Source organism: Mus musculus, chromosome 9 (assembly GCF_000001635.26).
Source record: "Mus musculus strain C57BL/6J chromosome 9, GRCm38.p6 C57BL/6J".
Lineage (NCBI taxonomy): Eukaryota > Metazoa > Chordata > Mammalia > Rodentia > Muridae > Mus > Mus musculus.
Window position 1 is genome coordinate 114,898,430 of NC_000075.6, and position 27,649 is coordinate 114,926,078.

The 27,649-nt window shown below is 49.0% G+C and overlaps 1 protein-coding gene across 1 annotated transcript in view; it reads right to left on the reverse strand.

The window, feature by feature from the left end:
- Positions 1 to 909: 909 nt before the first annotated feature.
- Gpd1l (glycerol-3-phosphate dehydrogenase 1-like) overlaps positions 910 to 27,649 on the reverse strand; it is a 34,649-nt gene continuing 7,909 nt past the window's right edge. Inside the window, exons 2-8 of the mRNA NM_175380.5 lie at positions 22,093 to 22,270; positions 18,552 to 18,692; positions 15,897 to 16,035; positions 12,447 to 12,559; positions 6,346 to 6,579; positions 5,232 to 5,338; positions 910 to 4,073 (exon numbers count right to left, since the gene is read on the reverse strand). Coding sequence (NP_780589.3) covers positions 3,977 to 4,073; positions 5,232 to 5,338; positions 6,346 to 6,579; positions 12,447 to 12,559; positions 15,897 to 16,035; positions 18,552 to 18,692; positions 22,093 to 22,270 — 1,009 coding nt within the window. The 3' untranslated portion in view covers positions 910 to 3,976. The remainder of the gene's footprint in view (positions 4,074 to 5,231; positions 5,339 to 6,345; positions 6,580 to 12,446; positions 12,560 to 15,896; positions 16,036 to 18,551; positions 18,693 to 22,092; positions 22,271 to 27,649) is intronic.

Below are 27,649 nucleotides of genomic sequence, written 5' to 3' on the forward strand. Positions count from 1 at the left end.
GAACACAGCCTGGTAGGAACGAATCCCGAAGGATCAGGCGGGACACTTAGGTTTGATACCTAAAACACACACAGCAGGAGAGAACCAACTCCCAGGCTGACAGCCTCAGCCTGTTACAGGCATAAGCCACCACGCTTGGCTGAAGCATTTCTCTTAAAAAGCGTCTTTAATTTTCAGAAATTCAACACAATTCATGTTTTAAAGTAAGAGCTAACCTAAATGGATGAAAAAAAAAATTGGGTCTAAGCATGTAACTCAAAGAAGCCAGAGGGGTCATATTTCTGTTTGAGGCTAGCCTAGTCTAAGCCTAGTCTACATAGGCCTTATATTAGGAGTAGAGGGAGGAAGGAAGGAAACCGGGGCTGTGGAGATGGCTCAGTGGATTAAAACACTTGCTATTCAAGGCTGACAACCCGAGTTCAATTCTTAGAGCTCACAATGGAAGGGAGAGCTACTTCTACAAGTTGGCCTCAGAAAAGGAGGAAGAGGAGAAAGAAATAGGGAAGCAGGCATGGAGTGCAGGCCTGTAATCCTAACTGCCTGGGAGGTAGAAAACAGAAGGACCAGGCATGGAGGTGCAGGCTGATTCTGACTGCCTGGGAGGTAGAGACTGGAGGACCAGGAGCTGGAAGCTACCTGCAGCAGCTAAGGAGTAAGCTTGAGACTAGCCTGAGCTGCATGAAACCCTGACTCAGAAAACCCGAGGTTAGAGGGATGGCCCAGCAGTTAAGAGCACTGGCTGCTGTTCTTCCAGAGGACCTAGGTTTGAAACCACCTGTAACTCCAGTTCCAGGGGACCCAGTGCCCTCTTCTAACCTCTGTGGGCACCAGGCACACTCATAGTGTGCATACATACATACATACATGCAGGCCAAATACATCCATACCTATAAAATACAACAATCAAGTTATAATATAAATATTAAAATTCTGTATTTATTAATTAATGCTGGAAATGAATACAATGGCAATTATTCCTTATCCAATTTTCCCCAAATAACCATAGAGACTTTTAATATTTCAAAGCTTTAGGCCTTAGCTGGGCAGACTCTCAACTAGCTCATCTAAGTTAACCCAGCCACCTAGCCCTATCCAGCCATGTGGCTACTTTCTAGTACCAAAATCATATTTGTCTCCCCTCGTGCCTCCTTCTTTCTTTCCAGAGTTCCTTTCTCCCTCCCAGGAAGTCCCACCTTCCACTTCATGCCCAGCTAATCGGCCATCTGATTTTTTATTAAAGCCAATCAAAGAATGCCTTGGGTAGGTAAGAACAGAGACACAATTTTGTACAGCACACCCCAATAATAATTTATAAAAACAAGAAAGGAAAAATAGGCTCCATGGAACAGGTCTGAGAGGTTGTGTTTATTAAACCAAGCCTTTACACTATACACCCACCTACAGTCCGTAAACAAATACAGTACATATGGAAGTAGGAGGCCAGCCAGTCAGAAGTGGCAGAGAAACAATTCTGTTTAGACACTGCGATCTCACCACAGCACCCTTCTTAGGCCAGCTATGAAAACACCAGAAGGCAGGCTCTGCCCCAGGGGTGGGTTTCCAAAGATTTGTCCAAAACTGCGGTGGAGAGGAGAGTAGCAAGGCAAGAGCTTAGTTTTACATTCACAGGTGAAGTTTCTAATCTAGGTGTCTCTGAGCCTATCGCCAAGAAACACCAATCAGCAGGTGGTTACAAGGTTACAAAAACAGGTAACGCATACAGCAATGCCTCTGGCCTTCAGAGCACAAACAAGAAATTTACCTGTTTCCCTCCTGGGTGGGTTATAAGCACATCAGCTGACTTCAGGGGGATGTCAGTCAGTAAGTAAGGTCATTCATTAGGGAAGGAAGAAGCGGAAGTACAAGGCCAGAGAGAGGGTGAATGTACACGAGGATGCAAAACACGTCAACAACTCTGCATTGTGCTACTTTGTAGACACCACGGTAGCTCTCAGCCCTTTGGATATCTTAAAAAGTAACTCTTTGTTACATATGTACAGAGTTTCGTTTTTTAAAAGACTTAGGAGGCAAGAAAAAATTGATTGACATCATTAAGAAAACTGAAATATTCAGCCTGCTGTGCGTTTTAGGTGTGGGACTTTATAATGCTCCAAAAAGTCTTCTTGGACAGTTTTTAAAATTCTCATAAAAATTTATTTTACAATCATTTTCAGTTATAGAAGGGATGTAGAGTAGGGTGGGGGCAACCAAACCCAGGAGGAGGGAGGGGAAGTGGAAACTCTCATAGGCTAAAGCACAGGACAATGACCTCCGTGTGCTCTTTCCACCCCCGTGGGACGCCTGGTTTTTAAATAAAGATAAAATCATTTGTGTTCTAATTCTAGCATCCAAAGCACTCACTCCATATAGTGTGCGTTTCACTGAGGTCGACATCCCCTTGTCTGTGCCTGACCCTGCATCCTGAAAGCTTTCTCAGGGGTTAGGCCAGAACTGCAAAGCCCAGGCCACTCAGGAGACAGAGGCAAGAAGGTGACAAATTCAAGGCCAGCCCAGGCTACATAGAACTCTCACAGGAAGTTAGTCATCCTGAATTCCTGTGGAGAGTGAGGGTCACCTCACTCTATAGGAGTATTCTCTAGAAATTTTAATTAATATTCTAGTTAAGAAAAACAAGACTCTCATAGTCTAATGTGTTTGGGACGTATTAGCTTTATGGGTTCCTAGCATCCAGGATCCCTCCCCACTCTAGGAAAGTGTGAAAAGTCAGGCAGCTGGGATGGCCAAACTTACTTGGCCATTCCAGGGTCCACCTGGCTTAGCCAGGAGACTCCAGGACACTTGTCTCTTATAGAGCATTGTTCAGCAAAGGCTGTAAATTCTCTAGTGCAGTGGCTCTCTGCTGTAGTGAGCATCCGAAATGCATAGAAGGCATGTGGAAACACTGGATTCCTGGAGGAACACCAGGTATCTGGGGCTTGGCAGTGGGATCCTGCTGAGTGAAATGCCCCTGCTGACTGGGGACACCACGTGGGTGGTGACTTTCCCACTCTTTGCCACACAAATCTCCAAGGCAAGTAGCCCTCCTGGCCCTCAGGAAAGGCACATCATTCCTACAAACAGCAGGTCAGAGAGGCCCAGGGACATCCTCGCAGGTCCCATCCTGGAGGGATGGAGGAATGTCCCCATGTCCCCAGGTGACCAGGTACAGCTATGGCTTCTTACATGAGAAGTGACAGTGGCCCCCTTGAGGGTTCCTTCCACAAGCCTGAAGAGACACAGCTGCAAAAAAAAAGTCCACCTAGCAATGAGCATAATGAAGTGTCCCCAGCCACTGCAAGGATGTTCCTCCTCTGCCTTGCTGGGTCTGTATGAAAGCCCATTCTAGCAGCAAATGAAGAGGAAAGAGGCAAGGAATGTGGTCTCTGTATCAAGAAGACACCTGTCTGTGGAGTATCTAATTAAAACACCTGATTGTTTAGCCGTCAATCCACAACCCAGGAGTTCATGCTGCTGGCTCTGAGATGCTGTTTAAAAGTGTGGTGGTCTTCAAACACACATATATGCAGACGTTTTTAATGCTGGATAGCTGTTTCAGAGGGAAAAAAACCCAGTTCCTCCCTTCCCTTGCATATAAATGAGTCACAGCCATAACATTTAGCTGAGTTAGTTCTAACTTCACAAGCTGCCCTGGAGGGGAAATTTAAAATGTGATCAATAGACACCTGATTTGGGTTCAGAGAAACACTCACAGAATGAGAAAGGTGCACACTTGTATATATACACACACACACATACACACACACAAACACTCTCACACACATTCACTCATGTGCGTGTGTGTCTGTAGTTGTTACCCGACACATCTTAGCCAGTGGAGGAGTGCTTCTCCTGGCACAGAGACAAAGCTGTAACAATTTGGATGTATTCGAAGTACAGTTCAGCAGGATCCCACTGCCAAGCCCCGGATTCCTCCAGTGGGCACAGCAGAGCTGTTCCTGATGGCTGCCTGACTCCTTCAGATGTGCTCTGGGTGGCTCTGCAGGCAGGACAGCATCTGCGTGACAGGCCTGCCTTCATAGCAGATCTGATACACTGCAGTGAAGAGGGGAAACCTAGAGGGGTAGGAAGGACATGTTAGGTTGTGCTCTGTGCCTCTTGGAGTGTGTGAGAGTGTGTGTGTGTGTGTGTGTGTGTGTGTGTGTGTGTTGTAACAGGCCCACAGACAGTAGCACAACCAGTGCCATGACTGAAGTATCATTCAGGCCTTATAACCCAGGATGTATACAGCCTAACCTGCTAAAACAAGAACAAAGACCCAATCCTTCAAAGTCTGGTTTCTGTGCTTAAGATCGGTCATACTGCGAGAGGCTCAGGGCTGCACTGGGGTGCACTTCCTATGCTAGCTTCTAATTCTGGCAGTGGACTCCTGATCCTCCCAGCTAAGTGCTAAGATGAGTGCTAAGGTGTCAGACAAGTGCTGCCATGCACAGGTCACCCTCCTTGCCTTTTAAAAATACATGGTCTTACTATATAGCTAAGGCTGACTTTGAACTCTTTTTGTAGACTAACCTAGCTTCAAACTTGTAGCAGTCCACCTGACAGAGTTTCCCCAATGCTGGAATTTCAGGCATGAACCACCACACCCAGCTCATACTTACATCTCTTCATAAAAACCAAAAGTACCCGGGTGTGGTGGCACACACTTTACATTCTAACAGTTGGGAGGCAGAAGCAGTCAGATTTCTGTGAGTTCAAGGCCACCCTCGTCTATATAGTGCCTGCCAGGCCAACCAGGGTTATGTTGTGAGGCCCTTTTTTAAAAGCAAACCAACCACAAAGGTAGAACAAACCAGAACCTAGCAGGTGTATCTACAGCACCTTCCATGCTATGAATATAGCCCAACACAAGAAATTATAAGTTGATTTAAGACATTGAGGCTTTTTTTTTTTTTTTTGCATTTTTTTTGTTGTTACTGAGCTGCAAGGTTCAAGGGTAAACCTTGTAGACAAGGTCATGTCACAACATGAAAAAGTTGGGCATGCTCGACTAAAATTCCATATTCTGTAGCATGCTTAATCTATGGAATCACTCTTTTTAACGAATTAAAATCAGTTGTCTGTAATAAATAGATATTTCCCACCAGAGATGTTCATATCACATAGAAATCTAAACAGTTCCTTCCTGTCATATCCCAAGTACCCTGGCCTCATCCCCTCATCCGCCCGCTGCGACTGTCCAAGGACCAGCAGCCCAGGCAACGGGGACTCACTTGTCCAGCAGCCCCTTCTGCCTGAGGATGCGGTACACCTCCGCAGAGGTCTGAGGTCCCTGCAGCTTCTGCCCGTTCAGCAGCTCCTTCTCCAGCTCTTCGATGGTCTGAGAAGCAAAGGACACAGAAAGCCTCCGCGTGAGAGTTGTTCCTTCTGAGAGAGGTGAGGAGAGCGGAGATGTCCCGTCTCCAGCCAAAGAAAAGGATAAGGAAAACATGAAACTGTGAGTGACATTTACAGGCAAACAGGACTGGAAAGTGTCACGTTAAATGGAGTCACCAGGGCTCAGAAAGACAAAGAGTGCATGATCTCTCATGTGAGGCTCTTACCTCCTGTGTGTGTGCGCGCTCGTGCAGGTGTGTGTGCCTGTGTGCGTGTGTGCGTGTGTGTATGTGTGTTTGTGTGTGTGTGTCCATGCCCATGTGTATGCATGCATGGAGAGGTCAGGGGTTGATGTCACGTATCTTCTTAGACAGCTTCCTTCCTGAACCCAAAGCTCACCAACTCAGCTGGGCTCGCTGACCAGGAATCCTCCAGGTCGCTGACAGGGGCATCCTCCAGTCTCTGCCTCCCCAGCACGGACACTACAGGTTCATATGGCTGCACCCAGCTCTTTATGGAGTGCTGGTGACCTAATCCAACACGGTGGTCCTTGAGTTGGGTGGCTGGGCCTCCTAGTGCCCCGTTTTCATATCTGTGTATTTATGCTAGAGTGGTGTGGAAAGAGGCCAATGACCAGAGACCTGAAAGGGGCCCTGAGAAGGAGCAAAAGAGGGAGAAGGCCTGTGATACGAAGACGGAAGGTGGAGTTCCAGCAGTAGAAGGGAGCAATCAGATGGGGTGGGGAGAGGGAAGCTGGGGGGTGGAGGAGGGTGCGAGGATTAACCTAAATTATGAAAAGGCTATTGCAAGCCTGTTACTTTGTATGCTAACTTATGAAAAGAAAGAAAAAGATGAGAGCATTTAAGGGCTAGGACACTCAGGTGAGCACAGCCAGGGCAAACAGAACAGGGGAGGGGTGTCAATATTATAGGAAATCTCTTTGGGGACAGGCCTCATTTCTCCCAGTCTGGGGTCTGAGTATCAAGTCGAGAGGGTTGGGGTTCAGGGTACCTTCCCAGTCCTGGCGAAGGCCTCTGCCACCCTGCGGTTCCGCCCTCCGTAGCAGGTGGTGATGAGGTCAGCCACCCCGCAGCTCTCCAAGAAGGTGGCCGTGGACACCTGGCCCTTACAGAAGATCTTGGCGAAAGCGATCATTTCCATGAGGCCCAGGCGTATGACGGCCGCCTTGGTGTTGTCCCCACAGCGGAGGCCGTCGCAGAAGCCAGCTCCCACAGCAACAATGTTCTGTGGAGACCAAAAAGCAGAGCTGGCACTGAGCACACGAAGCCCTGAATGGGCCAGGATTGGGAGCAACGTGGGAGGTGGGCACAAGTGTACAGAGCATCAGCCTGAGTGAGAGCCAGGCCAGCTGACAGCAGCCCCTGGGTGCATTCTCTCTGGACAAACTAGTTTTACCTTTTCAGGGTTTTTTCTTTCTTCCTTCCTTCCTTCCTTCCTAAATCAAAACTGAGTGCTAGGCTGGGCTTGGTGTCCCATGTCTTTAATTCCAGAATTAGGGGGGCAGAGACAGATGGATAGTTGCAACTCCAAGGCCAGCTTGGTCTACACAGTAAGTTCCGCTTCTGTCAGAGCTACATACCCTACCCCAAACAAGTACCAGTACCACCCTATGCCACCCCTACTCCACCCTACAGGCACCACTAGCCCACCATACTTGCTTTGCAAACAAACAGAAAGATCTGAGTCTGAACTTCAGAACTCATGTTACTTTAAAAGCCCCCAAGCTGAGATTCACCCCGGTGCAAAGTGACGGGAAGGTGGGTAAATGGAATACTACAGTAGCTAGATCACTATGAGCCTCTGGTTGGTGTCTGTCATGAGCACATGTGGGCAGTTTTCTTGGGCATGACCCAGGATCTGGCCTGCAGGGTCACTAGGTAAGCATACATGCAATTAGTCTCAGCCATTTGTGTCACTGAAATATCTCCACATGAATATCCATGGGACACCTGCTCTGTGAATTGTATTGCGACCACTCTCCTAGGCACCAGCAAAAAAGATACAGTACTCCTTTTCCATAGATAAGCTGAGATAGAGGATACCAACCTGTGTTTGTCAGTCACGTTCTATGGGACCCAGTCCATACCATCTACCGATGGCAGACGACAGACTAAATGACTCAGAGTCTTTGTGGGCCACAGGCACTTTCTATCTAGTCCTTGTGAGCTTGCCAGTTATAACAGGGACAATAAAATGTGTACAAATGACAGTTCCCTTCTCTCTGGAGGTCCAACAGGCCATGTGATTCTTCTGGGGGTTACCTTGCTACCTCTTGATGATGCTACCTGAAGCGGGCTCACCAAAGACAAGGAGTGTAGAAAACATTTAATCTCAATCCAAGGTTTCTACCACTCCTTTTATCTCTTCAGTTCCCAGACCCCCCCAAAAAAAATCATACAAATTTTATTTTTATAAAAGCCTTATTCAACACTAGAGCTGGGTAGCTATCTACCCTCTTTGATATGAGAAATCTATTTCCCTACCAATAACCCTATTTTAGAATTTACCATGTTTCATCTGAGCAAATCTTTCATGCCATGTTTTTATGACTCACTGACCCCATGGCTGCTCCCTCCTTGTGGCTCTCTTAGGACCCCAAGCCTGGGAACCTCAAACCCCACTCATGTTTCTTCTGCCTAGTCTGGACTACGTCAAAGCTTCCGGGTTACTAACTTCCCCACCAGCGCCTTGGGCAGGCTAACTCTCTTCTAATAGGACCCTGGGCACCTACCCAGCTCAAAACATAAATAAAAACAGCGAGCCAGGTAGAGCATGTTTGAACAGTAGCCGAGTGGTCTGCTCAGCCACAAAAGTTATTATCCCTCTGCTCAGGCAAATCTGCTGTAAACTAGCCACAGCTAGAAATGCCATGGTTTGGGGAAGACAGGTGTGTTAAACCCTTCCCCAGGTTCCCCAGGGCCCAGAGGGGCAATGTCTTCAATGGTGCCTCGAGCCAGGTGGTCAGGGCTCAAATCGTCTACTTTCACAAAACTAGAAATCTGGGGAAGGGCTGGGTCACACTGATGGAGTCCGAGCCTTGGTCCTTCTGCCAAAGGGGAAGGGTGAACACCAGGAGGGGCACCCACCCGGGACTGAGACAGCGGTGGGGACAGAGAAAGGATACCCAGGTCACTTACTCTGGATTATCTCTTATTTGTGGATGGGATACCATGGCCTGACTCAACAGTAAAAAGTCCCCACGTCTCAGTCTTTGAAATCTCCAGTCCTGATTCAGGCTCAAGGAATGAGGGATAACCCTCAGGAATGGATAACAAGGGGCCACCAGGGCCCTTGGTACCCTCTCTGCCTTCACCTGCCTCACTCTCTCACACCTTCTGTCCCACAGCAGGCACAAACCAAACCTCAGGTGCCTAGCCAGGAGCACATCAGTTCCCAACAGCTTTCTGGAACCATCCACTGAGAATCCCCTCACCCAGCACCTCACGTTCTGAGTGGGATTTCACACCATCTCCCCACCAGCAACCCACAATATCCAGTCACTTAAAAACAGCTTTGTGCAGCTTGTGGCCAATGCCAAGCAATTAGGCATTCACAAGGTCCCCTGCTGTTGAGTGGTCATTATTACTTTAATAGACAACTATTAAAAGCCATAAAAATCTCACCCCAAAGTAACACCAAAGCCAGGGCCTTGTTGACTGTGGAAAAGGCCCTGTCAGCACAGAGCTGGAAAAGCCCCCCCCCCACCTCCCCTGCACAGAGATGCAGAGATACTTGCCGCCTGGCAGCCCAAGTCTTTAGCTGGTTCTAAGTTTTTAAATGTGCTTTGTATTTTGTGACCTCAGGGTTAAATCTAAAAGCCAGTTTTTAATTCTGACTGGAAGATGTAGACTTCCTGAGGAAGAGGGGTGGGTGCTCCGCTTCCTGTCGGTGCTTCCTCAGCAATCTCACTGGAAACAGGCAATCAGATGTCAGCTGTCCCTTCCCGGCTGCTCCAACTCCAGAAGCAGTTTTGGATTAAACAGGGCATGGACACTGAAGGGAGACTGCCTTCTGACTCCCAGCGTAGCCAGGATGACCTTGAACTTCTGCTCCTCCTGCCTCTGCCTGCACCTGCGCAGTGCGACATCACTGCCACCCCCTCCTCCTTCCTAAAGAAATTACCTTTAACAAAGCCAGGTGTGGTGGCATACAACTTTAATCCCAGTACTCTGGAGACAGATCTCTGTGAGGCCAGCCTGGGCTACATGTGGTGTTCTGAGACAGCCAGGGCTATACCGAGAAACCTTGCCTCAAAAAATACAAACAACAAGACCTGAAGGACATTTCTTTATGTAGTGGGTATATATTTAGTGTGCGTGCACGCTACAGGACCTGTGTGGAGATCGGAGGGAAACTATGACTTCTCCCGCCACATGGACCACAAAGACTGAATTGAGGGCACCAGACTTGGGAGGTGGCTTTGCCCAGAGGCATCCATTTTGCACTCTCAAATAGGTAGGGTCAACCAGTCCTGACTCCTGGGGCGAGAGAGCATGGAAGTAGCTGTTGTAGCCCCCTTCCTTAGCTTCCTCCCTCAGGAGAGAGGTGGCAAATACAGAAACGTTTCCCTTGACCCATTCTTAATTAAGACAGTGAGAGGCCACTGCTTTGGGCAACGCTTCTACATGAGACCCCCACAGACCACTCTTGCCAGAATGGGGCCACTGAGCAAGTGCAGCAACATCAGACTGACCATCAGGAAAAGAACCAAATCCCAACTCCGGCAACAGGAGTCCATTCCGACAGACAGACAGACAGACAGACAGTCAGTGATAGGCGTGGAGTGAACACTTAAGATAGGGAAAAAGTGGTCGGGCGTGGTGGCACACGCCTTTAATCCCAGCACTCGGGAGGCTGAGTTCCAGGCCAGCCTGTTCTACAAAGTAAGTTCCAGGACAGCCAGGGCTACAGAGATCCCTGTCTCGAGAATAAAAAAAAAAAAAAAAAAAAAAAAAAAAAAAAAAAGCTAGGGCTCCATACTAAGTTGGACCCTAGACTTGGCTACCTGATGTCCATCTGATCTCAACCAACCAACCAACAACCAACCAACACTCACAAACCAACTGCCCGTGTGGAAGGAACGCTAAGTAGCCTGGATCAGCTTTTCTCCATTCCTGTTTCCTTGCTTCTCTCCTCACCGAATCCGCAGACCTACCCACTGACAGCACAAAGTTCTCCTTCGTAGATGCAGGCTGCCTTCTGCAGTTGGGGCTAGAGGCAGATTGACAGATGGTCATTAAATATGTTGTGATTGGTCTCCTGACAATCCCTGGTCACTGGCCAATCAAAACTGCTTGTTTTCACTCTAGAGAACAAAGATAAACTGTTCTTTGCAGAAACCTCATCAGCAGGAGACAACTGTTCCACCTGAGAAGGAACAAGAAACCTGCAGAGTGAGGAGAGGAAACAGATTCCCACTCAAGATAACACCTGGGTGAGGAAGGAGAACGGAGAAGCCATCACAAGGGCTGCCAGGTCCTCATTGCCCAGAACAAGATGTCGGAGCAAGAGGGACAAGCCCAGGGTGAGGAGCACGGCTGCTTTTGCAGAGGACCCAGAGTCCATTCCCAGCCTACATGAAGCAGCTCACAACCTTCCGTACTCTGGTTTCTAGGCATGCAACGTCCTCCTCTGGCCTCCTGGGGCACTGTATGCATATGGTACACAGATGAACGTGCAGGAACACACACATACACATAAATAAAAATCAAATAAATGGGGGTTGAAGAGATGGCTCAGTGGTTAAGAACACTTGCTGCTCTTCCAGAGGACTTGAGTTCAATTCCTGGCACCCGGGTCAGGTGACTCACAACCACCTGAAACCTATGGGGAATCCAGAGCTGCCTCCTGGCTTCCGTGAGCATTCACACCCATGTGCCCATACTCAGACTGACACACATGAATAAGAAACAAAATCTGAAAATTTATCAAATAAACTACAATTTGGGGCCAAAGTTCTAAGTCCTAAGCAGCAGCTGCTCTAGCACAGGACCTGGGTTCAGTTCCCAGCACCCACACGTCTATAGCAGTGAGTTTGGGTTGCATCGCTTTGGCCCCCACACCCACCCAGGAGCTATCTGGATTATGAAAGATGCACACATGCCAGCTAATTTTAAAATGCCTTAGCTACCTCAAAGGTTAGGTACTCCTAAACCTTCTCCTGCTATCCCAGGCCCAACTGGGGAAGTGGCCTGTGGGTAAGAATTACCCAGAATTCATACGTGGCTCCTTGGCTTTATCTCCTGTAGCTCCCATCATTTCATGGTGATTCTCCTCAACACCCCCACCCAATGTCCTAGCCCAAGCAAATCCTGGGGTCCCACCCCATCTGCCTTTGCCCAGTCATTGGCCACTGGCATCTTTATTGATCAGAAACTAACTGGGGACAAGGACCTTTAGTGTTTGGACATGCAGATTCCTGAATGAATCAAAGCATTAGATTCTCCAACTCAACAATTCACAACCACCCATAACTCCTGTTCAAGGAGGACTGATGTGATCTTTGACCTCTCTGGGGAGCAGGCATGCATGTGACACACATATGTACATGGCAAGCAAAGCATGCACACAGATAAAAAGCATCTAAACACAATTTTAAAAGATCACAGCTCACTGATATTTATAAATAAAAGAGACAGAGGCCCCGCCTCGGAAGGGGCAACGAGGCACCCAAGAGCAAGGCTTGCTCTTTTTCACGGGTGCCTATGTCAAGTGCGTATAGCTCAGCTGCAGAGATGGCCCAGGGGGAAAGCACCTGTCACGCAAGACTGAATTAAACCCAGAACCCAGGTCAGATTGGACACGGCAGGAGAGGGGTGATGAAAAAGAATCACAGAAGGCTATGGGCTAGCCTGGTGTACCTGAGGGTGAGCGGCAAAGAAACCCTGTCTCAAACAAAGTGGAAGTCAAGGAACACACTGGAGATGGGTCTCTGACGCGCGCACACACACACACACACACCTGAACCAACACACCAGCCAGTCAAAACAGTTAACTCTCCCATGTTAGACTACTGACACTGGTCTAGCCTCAGTACCTCCACGTCAGACAGCTAACACTAGCCTAAGTACCTCCTTCCCTGGGTGGGATACCTTAAGAGCACCGCAAAGCTCCACGGTGTCTGCATCGTCTACCACAGTGATTCTGAAGTTGGGCGTCTGCAGCAGCTCTTTGAAGAGAAGGCCGTTCTGCATCACTTTGCTGCCTGTAGGAGAGCAGACGATTGATTAGTGATGTCCCTGTGCCCACTTCTATACCTGGTAGAGGTCTAGAGCATAACTTTTTCTTTTTTTTTAGATTTACTTATTATTATATGTAAGTACACTGTAGCTGTCTTCAGACACACTAGAAGAGGGCGTCAGATCTCATTATAGATGGTTGTGAGCCACCATGTGGTTGCTGGGATTTTAACTCAGGACCTTCGGAAGAGCATGGGAGCTTCACACACACACACACACACACACACAGGGATAGAAGGCACATAGCTATGGACACACAACCTCAGCTCTCACGTCTAAGTGAATGACAGTTTCGGTGAGTGACTATGACCTGGAACACAGATTCAGGCTGCCCCAGATACCATGCTCCACCATGGCAATAGGCTCGTCAGCCTGTTATAGCCAAGAGTCCAAGCTCTTTTCAATACACTGCTGGGAACATCAAGAGGGTTTACAACAGTGGGGAAAGCTCTGTTACAGGTTCCCAATGCCACCTGGAGATGTCCTTAGCTTTTGGGTTGGTAGACACCAGTGTCTGTTAAGTTGATACATTTCAAAAGGTTTTACCAGGATGTTAGAGCAGACACACAGGTGGCTAGCACTCGGCTGGAAAGGGGGCTAAAGATAGACCAAGATGATTGGATCTGTAACACCAAGTCTCCACTGAGTTCGATCGCCTTGTGGAATCTTTTTAAGGTGTGATTTCTTTTAAGGGTGAACCTTAGTTCAGATAACAGAAATGGAGCCCATGGAACGGTGGAAGAAAACCAGCTCTTCAGAGAGTTGTTCTGACCTCAACATGTGTGCTTGCTGCGAACACTAACTCTTCACAATACTAATTAGCTGATTTTGAAAAAAAATTAAGCCCTGCATTTAAAATTTATCAAAAATGAAAAGGTTTTCTCGAAATGGAATGTAAGATCCATGTGTTTTAGAGTGTGCCGTCCACAAATGTTGGAGGATGGGCATTCCGTCAAGAAGATGTGTGTGGTCCCCCTCCCTCTGCAGCTTGCTGGATTGGATGCCCCTTGGCTTTCATGCACTCAGCTCCTTTTATTCTTTTTTGTGTGTTTTGGACGTCTTTGATTTAACAGTAGAAGCAGCCTGATAGGATGACACGCCTTTAATCCCAGCAATCTGGAGGCAGAGGCAGGTGGACCTCTATGAAATGGAGGCCAGCCTGATCTGTATAGTGAGACCCTGTCTCAAAAAACTGAAATAAGCCAGACCACAAAGAATCAGTCCTGATGATGGATATGTTGCATGAGACCACAGTATCTGTGGAGCTGATACAAAAGCCACCATGAGGTTATCCTGGGCTACACTAGGAAACTGCTCTCAGAAATACCAAACATGCCAGGCAGTGGTGGTGGCACACACCTTTAATCCCAGCACTTGGGAGGCAGAGGCAGGTGGATTTCTGAGTTTGAGGCCAGCCTGACCTATAGAGACAGCCAGGGCAGCCAAGGCTACACAGAGAAACCCTGACTTGAAAAACCAAAAAAGGAAAAGAAAAAGAAAAAGAAAGAAAAGAAAAAGAGGAAGAAATACCAAACACAACAATAGCAACAAAGTAAAAACAAACCAAAGCAAAACCTTAACCATTATGCCTGCCATGAAATCTGTGGCTGGTGGGGTGCAGGTGGGTTAGGTGAACCCTTCCTGGGTTCTAAACTCAGGACTTTAAGGCTTTCTAGGTAAATGCTGCCCTCAAGCCAGCAGCAACTCTCAGGACACCAGAAGGGACTCTGGCCCCAGGCTCTGCCTGCCTCCAGGTGGGAGGCCAGCTGCTCCCATGACTGCCCGCACACACTACCACCCGGGAGCTTTAAAAACACTCGAAACCAGGCCACAGCTCAGACCTATTAAATCACAGCTCTGGAGTGGAGCAGCGTGGCTCGTTTGTGAGGCTCCCCAGGTGACTCGGATAGCAGCCAAGTTTGTAGATCTTTGATTTAACCTCCTCCAGCTCCCCCTGAGGAAAAAAACACTCGGCCCTCTCAGGCTGGCTGCAAAGTTAAGTAAGGAAGGATCTGAAAGAAAACAGTCTTGGTGGGGACAGGGCTAGGGCCCCATAATTACAAAGTCAGCTGACATTTGCTAGTTGTGCTTGTGTGTGTTCACATGAAGAGTGTGTGAATGTGCGTGTCTTATCTGTGCAAGGTGCTCACTTGTGCGTGTGGAGGTGGTCATCGATGCCAACCCATCCCCACTCCATATGATTTTTCAGATCACATAACGTCAGGAACAATGTTAGCTGTCTAGGTGTGTGGACCTTGCAGGACTTCTGTGAATGAATATGGGATCATTTTCGCTTAAGAGAGCACTACGACTTATCTATCACTGGCTTTGTCAAATCAGGAGCACGAAAGGAGTGTTCACCACAAGGGGGCAGCAGATTCTTGACGACAGCATTGCCATCTGGTGCTCTAAATTATCCTGATTTTCTCCTCCAGAGAATTCTGGACTCGGGACAGAGACTTACGACTTTACAGTTAAAACCGCAGCTGTTCCTTAATGTCACCAACCCAGAGACCAGGAGGTGGGGGTGTAGCTCAGTGAACTTACTTGAGGACTGAGTTCAATTCCCAGGAGCCATGTCAGCCATGTTAAACCTGCCACTAAATCCAGCTCCAGAAGTGTCCTACATCTCTGGCTTCTAGGGGCAGCTGCATTAAGTGTATATAGCCCCTCCATGTACATACAGATGTCTCTGAAGGCACGGAGGCCAGAAGTCAATAGTAAGTGTCTTCCTCAGTAACTCATATCCATATTGTTATTTTTACATGTTTTATTTATTTATAAATGTGTATATACCTAGTGCCCATGGAGGCCAGGAAAGGGCATTGGATCCCCTCGAACCGAAGTTACAGGCATTTCTGAGCCTCCATATAGATGCTGAGAGTTAAACCAAGCTCTTCTACAAGAACAAGTGCTGAGCCATCTCTCCTGCACCTCCAGTGGTTTTCAGAAGCAGGGTCTCTCATGGAACCTGCAGCTCACTGACTGGTGAGGCTAGTTGTCCAGCAAACCGCTGGCATCCTCCAGTTCCCACCTCCCAGCTCTGGGATTACAGGCAACCAGTGCTGTGGCAGCTTTTTCTAGGGATCTGGACTCATGTCCTCACGCAGCAGACACTTTATCTATTGAACCATCTCCCCAGCGCCCCATGGAGGATTACAGGCCTGAGTTTATTTATAGGCAGGCCATGTGCAGCATATGAGGCCCTGAGCCCCCAGCCAGAGCTGGGAAGAACCAAGTGGGGACAGGAACAGCTCTCCCTAAGCACCCAGCACGGCCGGGGCCCTCCCTCTGCAGGCTCACCAATGGTGGTCTCGCAGAACTTCTCCGCAGCGACCTCACTGGCGATGTTGGCCCCCATCAGCACACTGATGTCGATCCCCATCTTCTCTCGGATGATGTCGGAGATTAGCTTCAGCCCGTCGGGGCCCTCATCTATGCCCTAGAGGGGTTCAGATGAGTCAGGGGAGGCTTGCAAATCAATTAGGTAAAAGGCAGTTGTTCTGTAAGTAATCATAGTTGGACGTGGGGACTCACGCCTGTGATTCCACCGTACCTGTAATCCAGGAGGACTGCATGGAGTCCAGGACCAGCCTTGGCCACATAGAAAGTTGGAAGTCAGCCTGGGCTACAGAGTGAAACTTTCTATCAAGCACAGAGGACAGAATGAAGCAACTTGCTTTGGGTAAGATGGTGTGTGTGTTGGAGGGGTGGGCACAGAAGTGTCTGTGTTCGCTGATAAGCACTAGGGTACCAGGAATATTAAACGCACAGGGATATCTCAAAGGGAGAGACACATAACCTATTTTCCATTGAGATGGCTGGGAAGAGATGTGGTTAGTAGCCTGGTGACCTTTGACCCCAGGTCCTCTACCACACCCTTACCAGGAGCTTGCTTTTCTCAATCAATCTATAGAATCCATCTTTATGGGCGATGTCACATGTGTTTTACAAAGTTTTGACGTCAAGTCTTATGTTTTGTTGTACACATGCGATTGAGTTCATTATCACCAGGAAGTTTTTTCATCCAATCCTGCTGTGCTTAAATATGCCTAAAATAAACCACCACTGAATCCTACTCCAGACTGCCCTCTTATCTCTTGACACTTGGCTGGCCATGGTGTTTGAGGAGACCTCTCCCCTCAACACTGTTAAGGTTGCTTTGCAGAATGGGAGCTCTGGCCTGGAAGGCCCTGAGAGCACACAGACCCGTGGCACCTGCCAGGGCTCTGGCGGCTCCCACTGATAAGGAGCAGATTCTGGGATATTGGGGAGGTCACAATTGCTGTCATATGCTAACCCCAAAGTCAGCTTCAGGCACCAAGGACAGCCCCAGTTTAGTTACGTCCATTATCGACAGTGAATAGTACGTGGCTTCTGTGAGGTGGAGATGCTGTGTGTGTGTGTGGGTGGGTGGGGGGGCCTCTCTCCATGTTCCTCTTTTTCTCCTTACCCTCCTCCCAGCTGACAGAACAGCCATCCTGAATGTCTTCATCGCCTCACACAATTTTCTCTTATTCATTTTTAAGTGTTTTGCCTGTGAGCATGACTGTCTACCACGTGTGTGCAGTTCCCAAGAAGGCTGTAATCCAGGAGGACTGCATGGAGTCCAGGGCCAGCCTTGGCCACATAGAAAGTTGGAAGTCAGCCTGGGCTACAGAGTGAAACTTTCTATTAAGCACAGAGGACAGAATGAAGCAACTTGCTTTGGGTAAGATGGTGTGTGTGTTGGGCGGGGGTGGGCATCAGGTTTCCCTGGAATTGGGATTAAAGACAGGCACCTCCTGGTGGGTGCTAGGAAGAAAACTTTAGCCCTCGGCAAGAGCAATGAGTGCCCTTAACCACTGAGCCACCTCTCCAGTCCACCCCTCGATTCTTGATCATTTTATCACATGTAACTGTCCCACCATAACGTGACACTAGTGTGCCCATCTTCGAAAGCTGATGATGAACAGCACCGCAATGTTCATCTACACGGTTTGGCTCGGCGCTGCATAACTAGGTTAGAAACTCGCATACACGGACACATGTGTGTTGACTCTTCTCTGTTCCCTGACGCAAGGACTTCCAAAATGAAAAGTTCAGAATCCATTATTATGACAGACCCCACCACTAGCTGTGCGGTAAAGTTTGTGGGTTTGATTTTGGAAGTCTAGATGAAGAAACCATGTACCTATAAGAGTACCTAGAAAATCAATTAACTGAAGGGAAGAAACCTTTCAGCTGGAGATGAAAATGAGTAAAAACACTGCAACCACCGGGCGTGGTGGCACACGCCTTTAATCCCAGCACTTGGGAGGCAGAGGCAGGCGGATTTCTGAGTTGGAGGCCAACCTGGTCTTACAGAGTGAGTTCCAGGACAGCCAGGGCTATACAGAGAAACCCTGTCTCAAAAAACCAAAAAAAAAAAAACCACCCAAAACCAAAACAAAAAATCCCCCAAAACACCGCAACTTTCCCACCTGTGGTGCCACCTGAATGTTGGAGATAAACTAAGAGAGAAACAGCTGTCCTGAAAATGGTGGCACCATCTCCTGGGCCAGAGTCCCAGGCTGAATAAGAAATTAAAGAGGCCGGGGAGAGATATCGCTCAGTGCTGAGTGCTCGCCGGGCAGGCACAAGGTAATGAGCGCCAGCATCCATCACAGCACAAAACGAAACAATGAAAACTCGGCAAGCCAGCTGATGCCACGTTCCACAGTCTCGGCCTCGTGGTCTGTGAGCTGGCAGCTGCCCTCAGCCAGGCCTGCCTGGTCTCCCTGGCCATAATGGGCCATCTTGCCTCAAACAGTGAGCCAAAATCAACCTCTCTCCACTGATGTTGCTTCCTGTCATGTGTTTAGTCATGGCTGGTGAGAAAGATGCCCGATATACTTCAAATAAAGGAAAGAGGACATGAACTCAGGAGGAACCAGGTCCCAGGACCCGCCTAGTCCTCCGCTCTGCGCGCCTACCTACCTTGATGAGGGTGATCCCCAGGGCCTTCTCGGGCACCCTGCCCGTGATCTCATCGCAGATCTTGTGGATGAACTGGTGAGGGATGACGAACACCAGCAGGTCCGCGTCCTGCACGGCTTCGCTGAGGTTTGGGACAGCGACCTGCAAAGTGGGGAGACAGACAACACCTGCAGAAATTCCATCAGTCCGTACCCTCGCCCCTTCACAATACATGCTGCCATGAGGTACCGCCATCTCCACCCCCACTCTTTCTAGAAGGACCCTGATGTGTCCTTAATTTTTGCTAAAATTTTTAAATTATGCCTTAGTTTTATTGACTGGTGTGTGTGTGTGTGTGTGTGTGTGTGTGTGTGTGTGTAAACATGCATGCATGTGGACGTCAGAGGGCAGCTTGGCTCTCTCCTCTCTGTCCGACCTCGGGAGCAAACTCAGGTAATCAAGCTTGTGTGCAGATGCCGTCAGCCACTGAACATCTTACCTGCTCCACTACTGTTCTTATTGAGATAGGGTTGCTTGCCCTTTACTGCCCAGGCTGTCCTGGAAGTCACCATGTAGCCCATGATGGCCTCAAACTCACTATCCTCCTGCCTCAGCCTCTCTTTCACCCTGGATTCCAAGATGCTAAGTAAGATAGAAGGATTGGGGGTCCAAGGTTATCTTTGGCCACATAGCAAGTTTGAGGCCAGCCCCTGCTACATAAGACTGTCTCAGAGGGCTAAAACCAAACCCACTCAAGTGTAGATATGCAGATTTAACGAGACCAGTGTTTTCTAAAAACCTGGCAGAGCTCAATAGACAAGGGTGAGAGAGACAATGAGACTAATCCCGAGGGAGCTGTGATCAGTGGCTCCCGTGTCACACTGGGGCCACTGAAGTCAGAGCGCCACAGCAGAAGAGCCTCACTCCACCTGGCTGAGCTCCAAGGAAGAGCAATGAAGCCAGATTGGCCACCACTCTTGTAAGGACAGGACACAACTGCTGTCCTCTCCGTTCAGGTCCATGAACATCACACACTCAGACCTGCCATGCCAGCTTTGAGAACGTGGCACTCAGCAACAGTGGCCACTGTCACAGAAGGTCCCTGAGTGGGGGCCCCAGGCAGGGTCAGGCATGCAATGGTTTAGGATCCATGCAAAGTAGGACTTAGACTCTGCAGTCTCAGCCTCACTGACAGACAGACATAGCAATGCTAGGCTGGGAACAGGGAACGGGGCTCGGTTGGAAGGGAGCCTTTTCAGGATTCAGGAAGCCCTGAGTTACAGCCCCAGAACCATAAACCTGGGGTGGTTGGCTGGGGAGATGGGGGAAGGAAGATCAGGAGTTGGATCATCCTCAGCGACATACCAAGTTCAGGGCACTCAGGAAAAGATGGGACCCAGGGATGCTAGCGAGATGGCTCAACAGCTAAGCTTTCATTGCCCTTGCAGAGGACCAGGGGTTCAATTCCCAGCACCTACACGGTGGCTCACAACCGTCTGAAACTCCAGTTTCAAGGGATCCAACTCCCTCTTCAGACCTCCATGGGCACCAGGTATGTATAACAAGCAGACACACAGACATCCTCATGTGTAGACACACAGACATCCTCACGCATAACATCTGTTTCCAAAGTTTAATGGAAAGGAAAGTTAGTTCAAAGAAATAATAAATACATTAATAAATAAATACCTGTAGACCCTGTGTATCCTCTCAGAGCCACAAGAAGACAGATGCTAAAACTGAGAGAAGCTAGGGAAGAGAGGGCTGTAGGTGGGGAGGGCTGGACATGTGTTGTGACCTTGGGGTCTTAGGTACAGATGGCTTCTGTGAGGACTATCCAGAAGACAGGTCACATAAATGTCCACTCCAGAGAGCAAATGTGCATTTGGGTGGAATGGCAAGGCTGAGGCATGAGCAGAATCGAGAGTAGGCTTTCCCTCCTGTCTACATTCAGCCCGGGGAGGGAGGTGGTGAGTGAGGACCCCCCACCCCCACCCCCACATGAGCTTCCTCCCTTCCCCCCTCTGGGCACAGACTCTTGCTTCTTAGAGCCACCTGGCAGATTCATGGTCCCCAGTATTAAGCTGCCCGGCCCCAGTGCACAGATTTATAATCTCAGTTCCTCGGGGTTGAGGCAGGGGGATCAAAGTTTAAGCCCTACCTAGGCAACTTAGGGAGATCTTGCCTCAAGATAAAAGGCAACAGCACAGGGCAGGTCCTCTGGGTGCCTGGCAAGTCACAAGCAGAAAGCCGGAGTCCCGCCGGGCATGGTGGCTCACGCCTTTAATCCAGCACTCGGGAGGCAGAGGCAGGCGGATTTCTGAGTTCGAGGCCAGCCTGGTCTACAAAGTGAGTTCCAGGATAGCCAGGACTACACAAAGAAACCCTGTCTCCAAACAAACAAACAAACAAAGCCAGAGTTCCAGGCATGGGGCAGACAGAGGGAGCACGTTCCTTGTTACTGGCACCAAGAAAGGAGTGTGAGACAGTGACCTCCTAGCTCCCCTGCCCAGTAGGGAGGGGTGAAATCCTGAGTTTGATTCTCAGCCCCTTGTGACCTAAAGTGTGGTAACTAATGCTTGGGTGGTAAGACCCCCAAAGTGCATTCAGTGCCATGGGTGCTTGAGGCTAGCCTGGTGTACTGGCTGGTTTTGTGTCAACTTGACACAGCTGGAGTTATCACAGAGAAAGGAGCTTCAGTTGGGGGGGGGGGTGCCTCCATGAGATCCAGCTGCAAGGCATTTTTCTCAATTAGTGATCAAGGGGGAAAGGCCCCTTGTGGGTGGTGCCATCTCTGGGCTGGTAGTCTTGGTTCTATAAGAGAGCAGGCTGAGCAAGCCAGGGGAAGCAAGCCAGTAAAGAACATCCCTTCGTGGCCTCTGCATCAGCTCCTGCTTCCTGCCCTGTTTGAGTTCCAGTCCTGACTTCCTTGGTGATGAACAGCAGTATGGAAGTGTAAGCTGAATAAACCCTTTCCTCCCCCAACTTGCTTCTTGGTCATGTTTGTGCAGGAATAGAAACCCTGATGAAGACATCTGGACTACACGCAGGCAAAACTGTTTTGGGGGTGAGGATGGGGAGGTCTAAAAACTCAAAAGAAAAGACTGTCAGTTAACTAATGACAGGGAGAATGGGGAGGGCTCTAATGCAATATGGTTACTGGAAGAGGCAGCGGTGAGGGTGGGAGGAGTGGCTACATGGTGAAGAGAGCTTGCAGCTCTTCCAGGAGGACCAGAGTTTGGTTTCTAGCACGACCTCCTGTAACTCCACCTCCAAGGGATCCAATGTCTGAACTCCAAGCACACATGAACACACATGCACACACACACATACACACACACACACACATACACACACACACACTTTAAGAGGTAGTAGCATAGGACCAATAGTATCCACAGAAGAAACACAGACTGTGTCTCAAAAGGACAAACCAACGCAAATCCAAGAAAGTCAGAGCCAGCCAAAGGTTGCTTTACTATGTCCCCAGGTCCTGGTGCCACTCAAAGGATCCCAGCTAGGAGATGGAATTAAATGTGCCCCCACCCCTGCCAAGTCTTACCACATTCTCTGGCAGCTTGTGTCCTGGGAGATATTTCACGTTTTCGTGGTCATTGTTGATTATGTCTGTCAGCTTCCTCCCGTTCACGGTCTCCTCAAAGACCCACATCTTGACGGTGGAGGAGAATTTCTGCAGGGTCTTCACGTTGCTGCCGATGATTTTTGCAACAGCTGATCCCCTGGAATGAGGAAGGCAAAAAACCATAAACTCACTCAAAGGCAAAAATGCAGAAGTCTCGCACTTCCATTCGGAGCCCGCACAAGTCCACTCAAGTGAGCGGCATTATCAGCCTCCAGCCACTGAAAACTCTGTTCTTATAGGAAATGCCCCCTGGAACATGGCAGCATTTGGTACAAAGTTTAAAAATAGATCAGGAGGCTGGGGTGTAGCTCAGTCAGTCAGCAGTGTGCTTGCCTGCCTAGTAAGTACAGAGCTCTGGTGTGAGCTCAGGTATAGGAATATGGTAAAGAAAGTAGGTGTGATATTTCCACCATGTAACCCCGGCACTTAGGAAGCAGAGGCAGAGGCAGAAGATGTCTGTCACCGTCTCAAGTGGATTCCAGAACAGCCTGGATTGATTGATACACTCTCAGACTCAAACAAGCAAAGGTAATGGAGAGTGCTCAAAAGCCCTAGCATTCTGGGATTCCTGCATTTAAAAAGTATGTGTGTATGTGTGTGTTTGTGTGTGTGTGTGTGTGTGTGTGTACAAGCAGTGCTGCAGTGCTGCTGATGAGAGACTGGTGGTGGGCAGAGGCCTGGCTCATTTGGCCCTTGCCTTGGGGAGGCTCCAGATAGGCCTTACCTAGAAAGGGGTATGAGCAGCGTCCCAAGAAAGTCCTGGGAACCAAACCTAGTCCAGGGTGTGTACACAGAAGCATGAAATCCAATTCCCTACACAAGCAAGCACAACTTAAGCCTTAGGCCTCAAAACACACACTGAGCCAATCAACTCTGCAAAGCTTTGCAAATGAATTTGTAATTCCAGCACTGGGAGGTGGAGCTGGGGGCGTGGTGGCGAATAAGGCACTGAGGCCATCCTTGGCCACAGCAGGAGTTGGCAGCTAGCCTGGGCTATGTGAGACTTCTTTAAAAAAACAAAACAAAGTCTGACATAGCAGTACACATCTTTAATCCCAGTACCTGGGAGGCAGAGGCAAGAGGGTCTGTGCCACCACTGTTAGGCTGTGAGACCCTTTTTAAAAACAACCCCAATCCAATACTAAACAAAAAACTCAGCCAGCCAAATAAGTGGGGGCTGGAGAGATGGCACAGTGGTTAGAGCATTGGCTGCTCTTGCAGAGGACCCAGGTTCAATTCCCAACAACCACATATGGTGACTCACAATCACTTCTAGTTCCAGTAGCAGGGAATCTGTGATGCCCTCTGCTGGTGCTGAGGGTACCAGGTTCACATGTGGTGCAGACTTGCACTCAGAGAAAACACCCATGTAAAATAAAGATTATAAATATAAAAATAATCAAGTGGGACATGGGTGGGTTCTTGACTTAAGGACTCAATCTTTATCAGTTCATAGGAGAGATGTTGTCATCACATCACAGATGAGGTGAGGAAGCTAAGGAAGCCAGGTGTGACCTAGAGACCCTGGGAGCACCAAGAGGCAGGAGCTGAGCCCAGATCTGTTTCCCAAGAGCCCTTGCCGGATCAGTCCTTAACCTGACTTGTTTCCAGATAAAACATGCATAGGTCCCAGGCTGTGTGCAGGGGGTGCAAGGGAGGGGAAGCCACAGGTCTGCCTGCCTGCCTGCCTGCCTGTCTGTCTGTCTGTCTGTGTGTCTGTCTGTGTGTCTGTGCCCTCCTGGAGATTGGACGCTGGGAAATGGTGAAGGGTGATGCCCTGGCTGGTGGCTGTTGTGTGAAGCCTTTCTTCCCTGAGGAGATCTAAGCAGCTGCTGCCCAGTGACCAACCAAAGGAGACCCAGGGCCCAGCCTGGGGACCGACGAGTTTCCTGGGCTCATGAGGAGGTAATTACGGGAGCACGGTTGACCCATCAATCAATCAAAGTCTTGCCCCAGTGTGAATGACAGACTTCCCCACTGCTGACAGGCAGTCTTCCACACAGTAGACCTTACACCCCTGAATATTGTCTTCTTGAGACCGGGCAAATGGGATGGAAGAAAAGGCTCATGGCAAACATCTGGGTCAGAACTCGGGCCTTCTGGTGCTCCCAGGGTGTCTGGTGTGGGTGTGGGGATGGCTCAGCAAGTAAAAGTGCTAGTCAGAGCAGCCTGATGGCCGGAGTTTGATCTCCAGAACCTATAATGAAGGTCAAAGGACACACCTTTGACCTTCACAGGTATGTCACAGGACACCCTCTCACATGTGCAAGCACACACATAAACACAGTAATAAATACATGTTTTTAAAAAACCAAAGGTCTGTGCTTGATTTCTGGCACTGAAAGAACAAGGTGGCCGGAGCAACCGTTCGGTTGGTAGACAGCCAACCTAGAATGTACAAATTCTTACCTAGAATGTACAAAGCCCTGGGTTTCATCCTCGATACCACTAAACCAGGTATAGTGGCACAGGCTTGTAATCCTAGCACTTGGGAGGTAGAGGTAGGACTAGGAGTTCAAGGCCGGGCTGGCTAGATGACTCAGTGGGTAAGAGGTCCTGAGTTCAAAACCCAGCAACCACATAGTGGCTCACAACCACCCACAGTGAGATCTGACGCCCTCTTCTGGCGTGTCTGAAGACAGCTATGGTGTGCTTATATATAATAAATAAATCTTATTTATATAAATTTCTCTGGAGCGAGCAGGGACGGAGCAAGCAGAGGTCCTAAAAATTCAAATCCTAACAACCACATGAAGGCTCACAACCATCTGTACAGCTACAGTGTACTTATGTACATAAAACAAAAATCATTAAAAAAAAAAAAGGAGTTCAAGGCAATTTTATTAAGTTAAAGGCCAGACTGATGCCCTATCTCAAAGAAAGAAGCAGGAAGAAAGCTTGGACTTGCAGGGCATGGAGGAAGGGCAGGTAGGGAGTCAGGGTGTGAGGGTCTGTGTATGAGCAGATAGATGACCACGGGTCTGGTGCCCACCAGGCACTGTGTAGTTTCCAGTACCTCATTTAGCACTACCCATGTCAGGGCAGGGACTGAAGGGGTGTTTGGGGGTTTCCCAGTTGGAGGACATCTAACTGAGATCATGGTGGAAGAAAACCGCAATGTAGAAGGACCCCCCACACACACACACTCCACTCCTGGGCGTGAATCTGACAGACAGGGCACATCTTTGGCTTCAGTTTTTCATCTAAAGGGGACTTATTACAGGGTGGGCCAGATGGATCGGTGTGCAACTGTGGTGATCTCAGCTGTCTCCAGGACCTACGTGGTGGAGGAGAGAACTGACTCTTGTTCTCCTCCCCACCCTAAATAAATGGATGTAATTTAAGGGCCAGAGTGCTCAAGAGCCCTGGCTATTCTTCCAGAGGACTAGGGTTTGGTTCCCAAATGTCTGTTCTCTCCAGCCCCAGGGACCTGATGCCTTCTAGCCTCCATGGATAATGCATATCTAGGGGTACATGCATGCATGCAGGCAACTCATACACATAAAATACAAGTAAGGGTGCGTTTTTAAATGCAATTTAAAATTATGTTGTATCACACTCTGGATTTACTACTGGGCTTTGGGGATATAACTCAGGCCCTCCTGATTGCAGGATAGGCACTTTCACCAGCTGAGCCATTCCCCAGCCTCTTGCTCTCTCCTTTAACCAAGGAGAGGGTTCAGGGAGAACCAGCCCCTGGCCATGCTTTCTACGGCCTGAGCCCTGCCCCTCCCAGGGCTGCTCTGAGCTGAGGTTCACTGGGCAATCGGGGATGTTTCTATTAAACGACGTCTAGTCTTCAGTCCTAAGAGCAATACATGAAAGAATCCAAAGCATCGTGAATAGCCCCATCTCAGCACCCAGGCAGAGCCGTGATTAACACAGCGTGTGATCCTCTGCAGTTAAAGGGCCTTTAAAGTACAATTGAGGGCCAGAGACTCAGATACAAATGTGAAAACTAAAAGATTTAACGACTAGATTCAACTCTGTGCAATGTTTATTTGATCTCTGTGTACAGAAGCTATCCAAGTTTAAAGCCAAAACCACAGAGACAGGGAAAAAACAAAAATCAATGTGAGCACTACACTGGGCGGGACGGGAGGGAGACACAGGGCTTGTGGTGACTGCTGAGGCAGTACTCACTGTGCACCATGGAAGGGCACCCTCCACAAAAGGCAGCACATGGCTGAGGAGGTGGCTCATCGGTAGAGTCAACTTTAGCAAGAAGCCCTGGTTCCAAAACCCAGCACAGCAGAAACTGTTTTTCTAGGCAGCAAGTTCATTTACCGGCTAAGCCTCCCTCCCCTCCCTTTGCAACAGAGTAGCACATGCCCCCCCACCCCCCTGCTCTGCTCTCTAACTCCTCCAGTAGCAGAGGACCTGAGGATCTGCTTGGACTTCCGACTCTTCTGTCTCCACCTCAATAGGATCACAGGTTTGTGGCAGGGTTTCCTGCTAGACACCTCCACCAGCTGAGTGTTATCTATACACAGACTCTTAGCAGACACTCAGTAGTATTCAGAGAACAGAGACCCTGCTCTTGTAAGATACTTCCTATGGCTGCATCAAGCCACCTAGAGACCCGGTGACGGGTTGGGGAGATGGGAGATGACTCACGGATGAAGAATTGCCACACAGTGTGAGGACTAAAGTTCAGACCCCCAGAACCCACGTGAAGCCAGGAAGGGGAGGTGACCACATGGCACGCCAGTTCATGACAGGCAGAGACGGGATCCCAGGGGCAAGCTGGGTAGCTAGACAAACCGGAGTGTGTGAGCTCTGGGCTTCGGCGTGGAGGCGCTGACATGGAGGACAATGTCTGACACCAGCTTCAGGATTCCATATGCATATGTACACACATGCAAGCATGCATATACAGATGCACACATACCTCGCGCACGGTGCACGCACGCGCGCGAGCACACACTCAAAGGAGGAAAAAGACCCCATGAAGTAACAGAGGTTCCCTTTAATCTTAAAGGAAGGAGGTTAGGGTTGTAGGCCTGAGCTCAGATGTTAACATGCACATGACCAGAGTGGAGGCTGTTAGGTCAGAGTTCTTGAAGAATGCGCTCTTTGGTTTTGTTGCTTTTAGCCCAGGCTAACCGCTTCCTTTTTCTAGAACTGGGAGGGGGGGAAGCAGGTAGAAGTAGCCAGAGGATGAGAAGGAGAAGCTACTTCACCGTCTGGGACAGTGTTTCTCAAGCTTGGCAGGAGGGGAAATGGGGGCCCAGTTCCTCATCCCACTGACACTAGCTGAAAACACTTGTTTCCATTTGTATGTTACACTCCTGGGCATGATGCGGCTGGATGCTAGTTAATTATAAACCGAGAGTTTGGGACAGGGCTAGTTTGGTAGAATGCATGTTTACCATGAACCCAGGAATGCTCGAGCCCATAAACCGACACAGTGTAGCATGTCTATAATCCCAGCACACAGGCTGCAAGATCAGAGCCAGGCTGGATACAGTGAGAT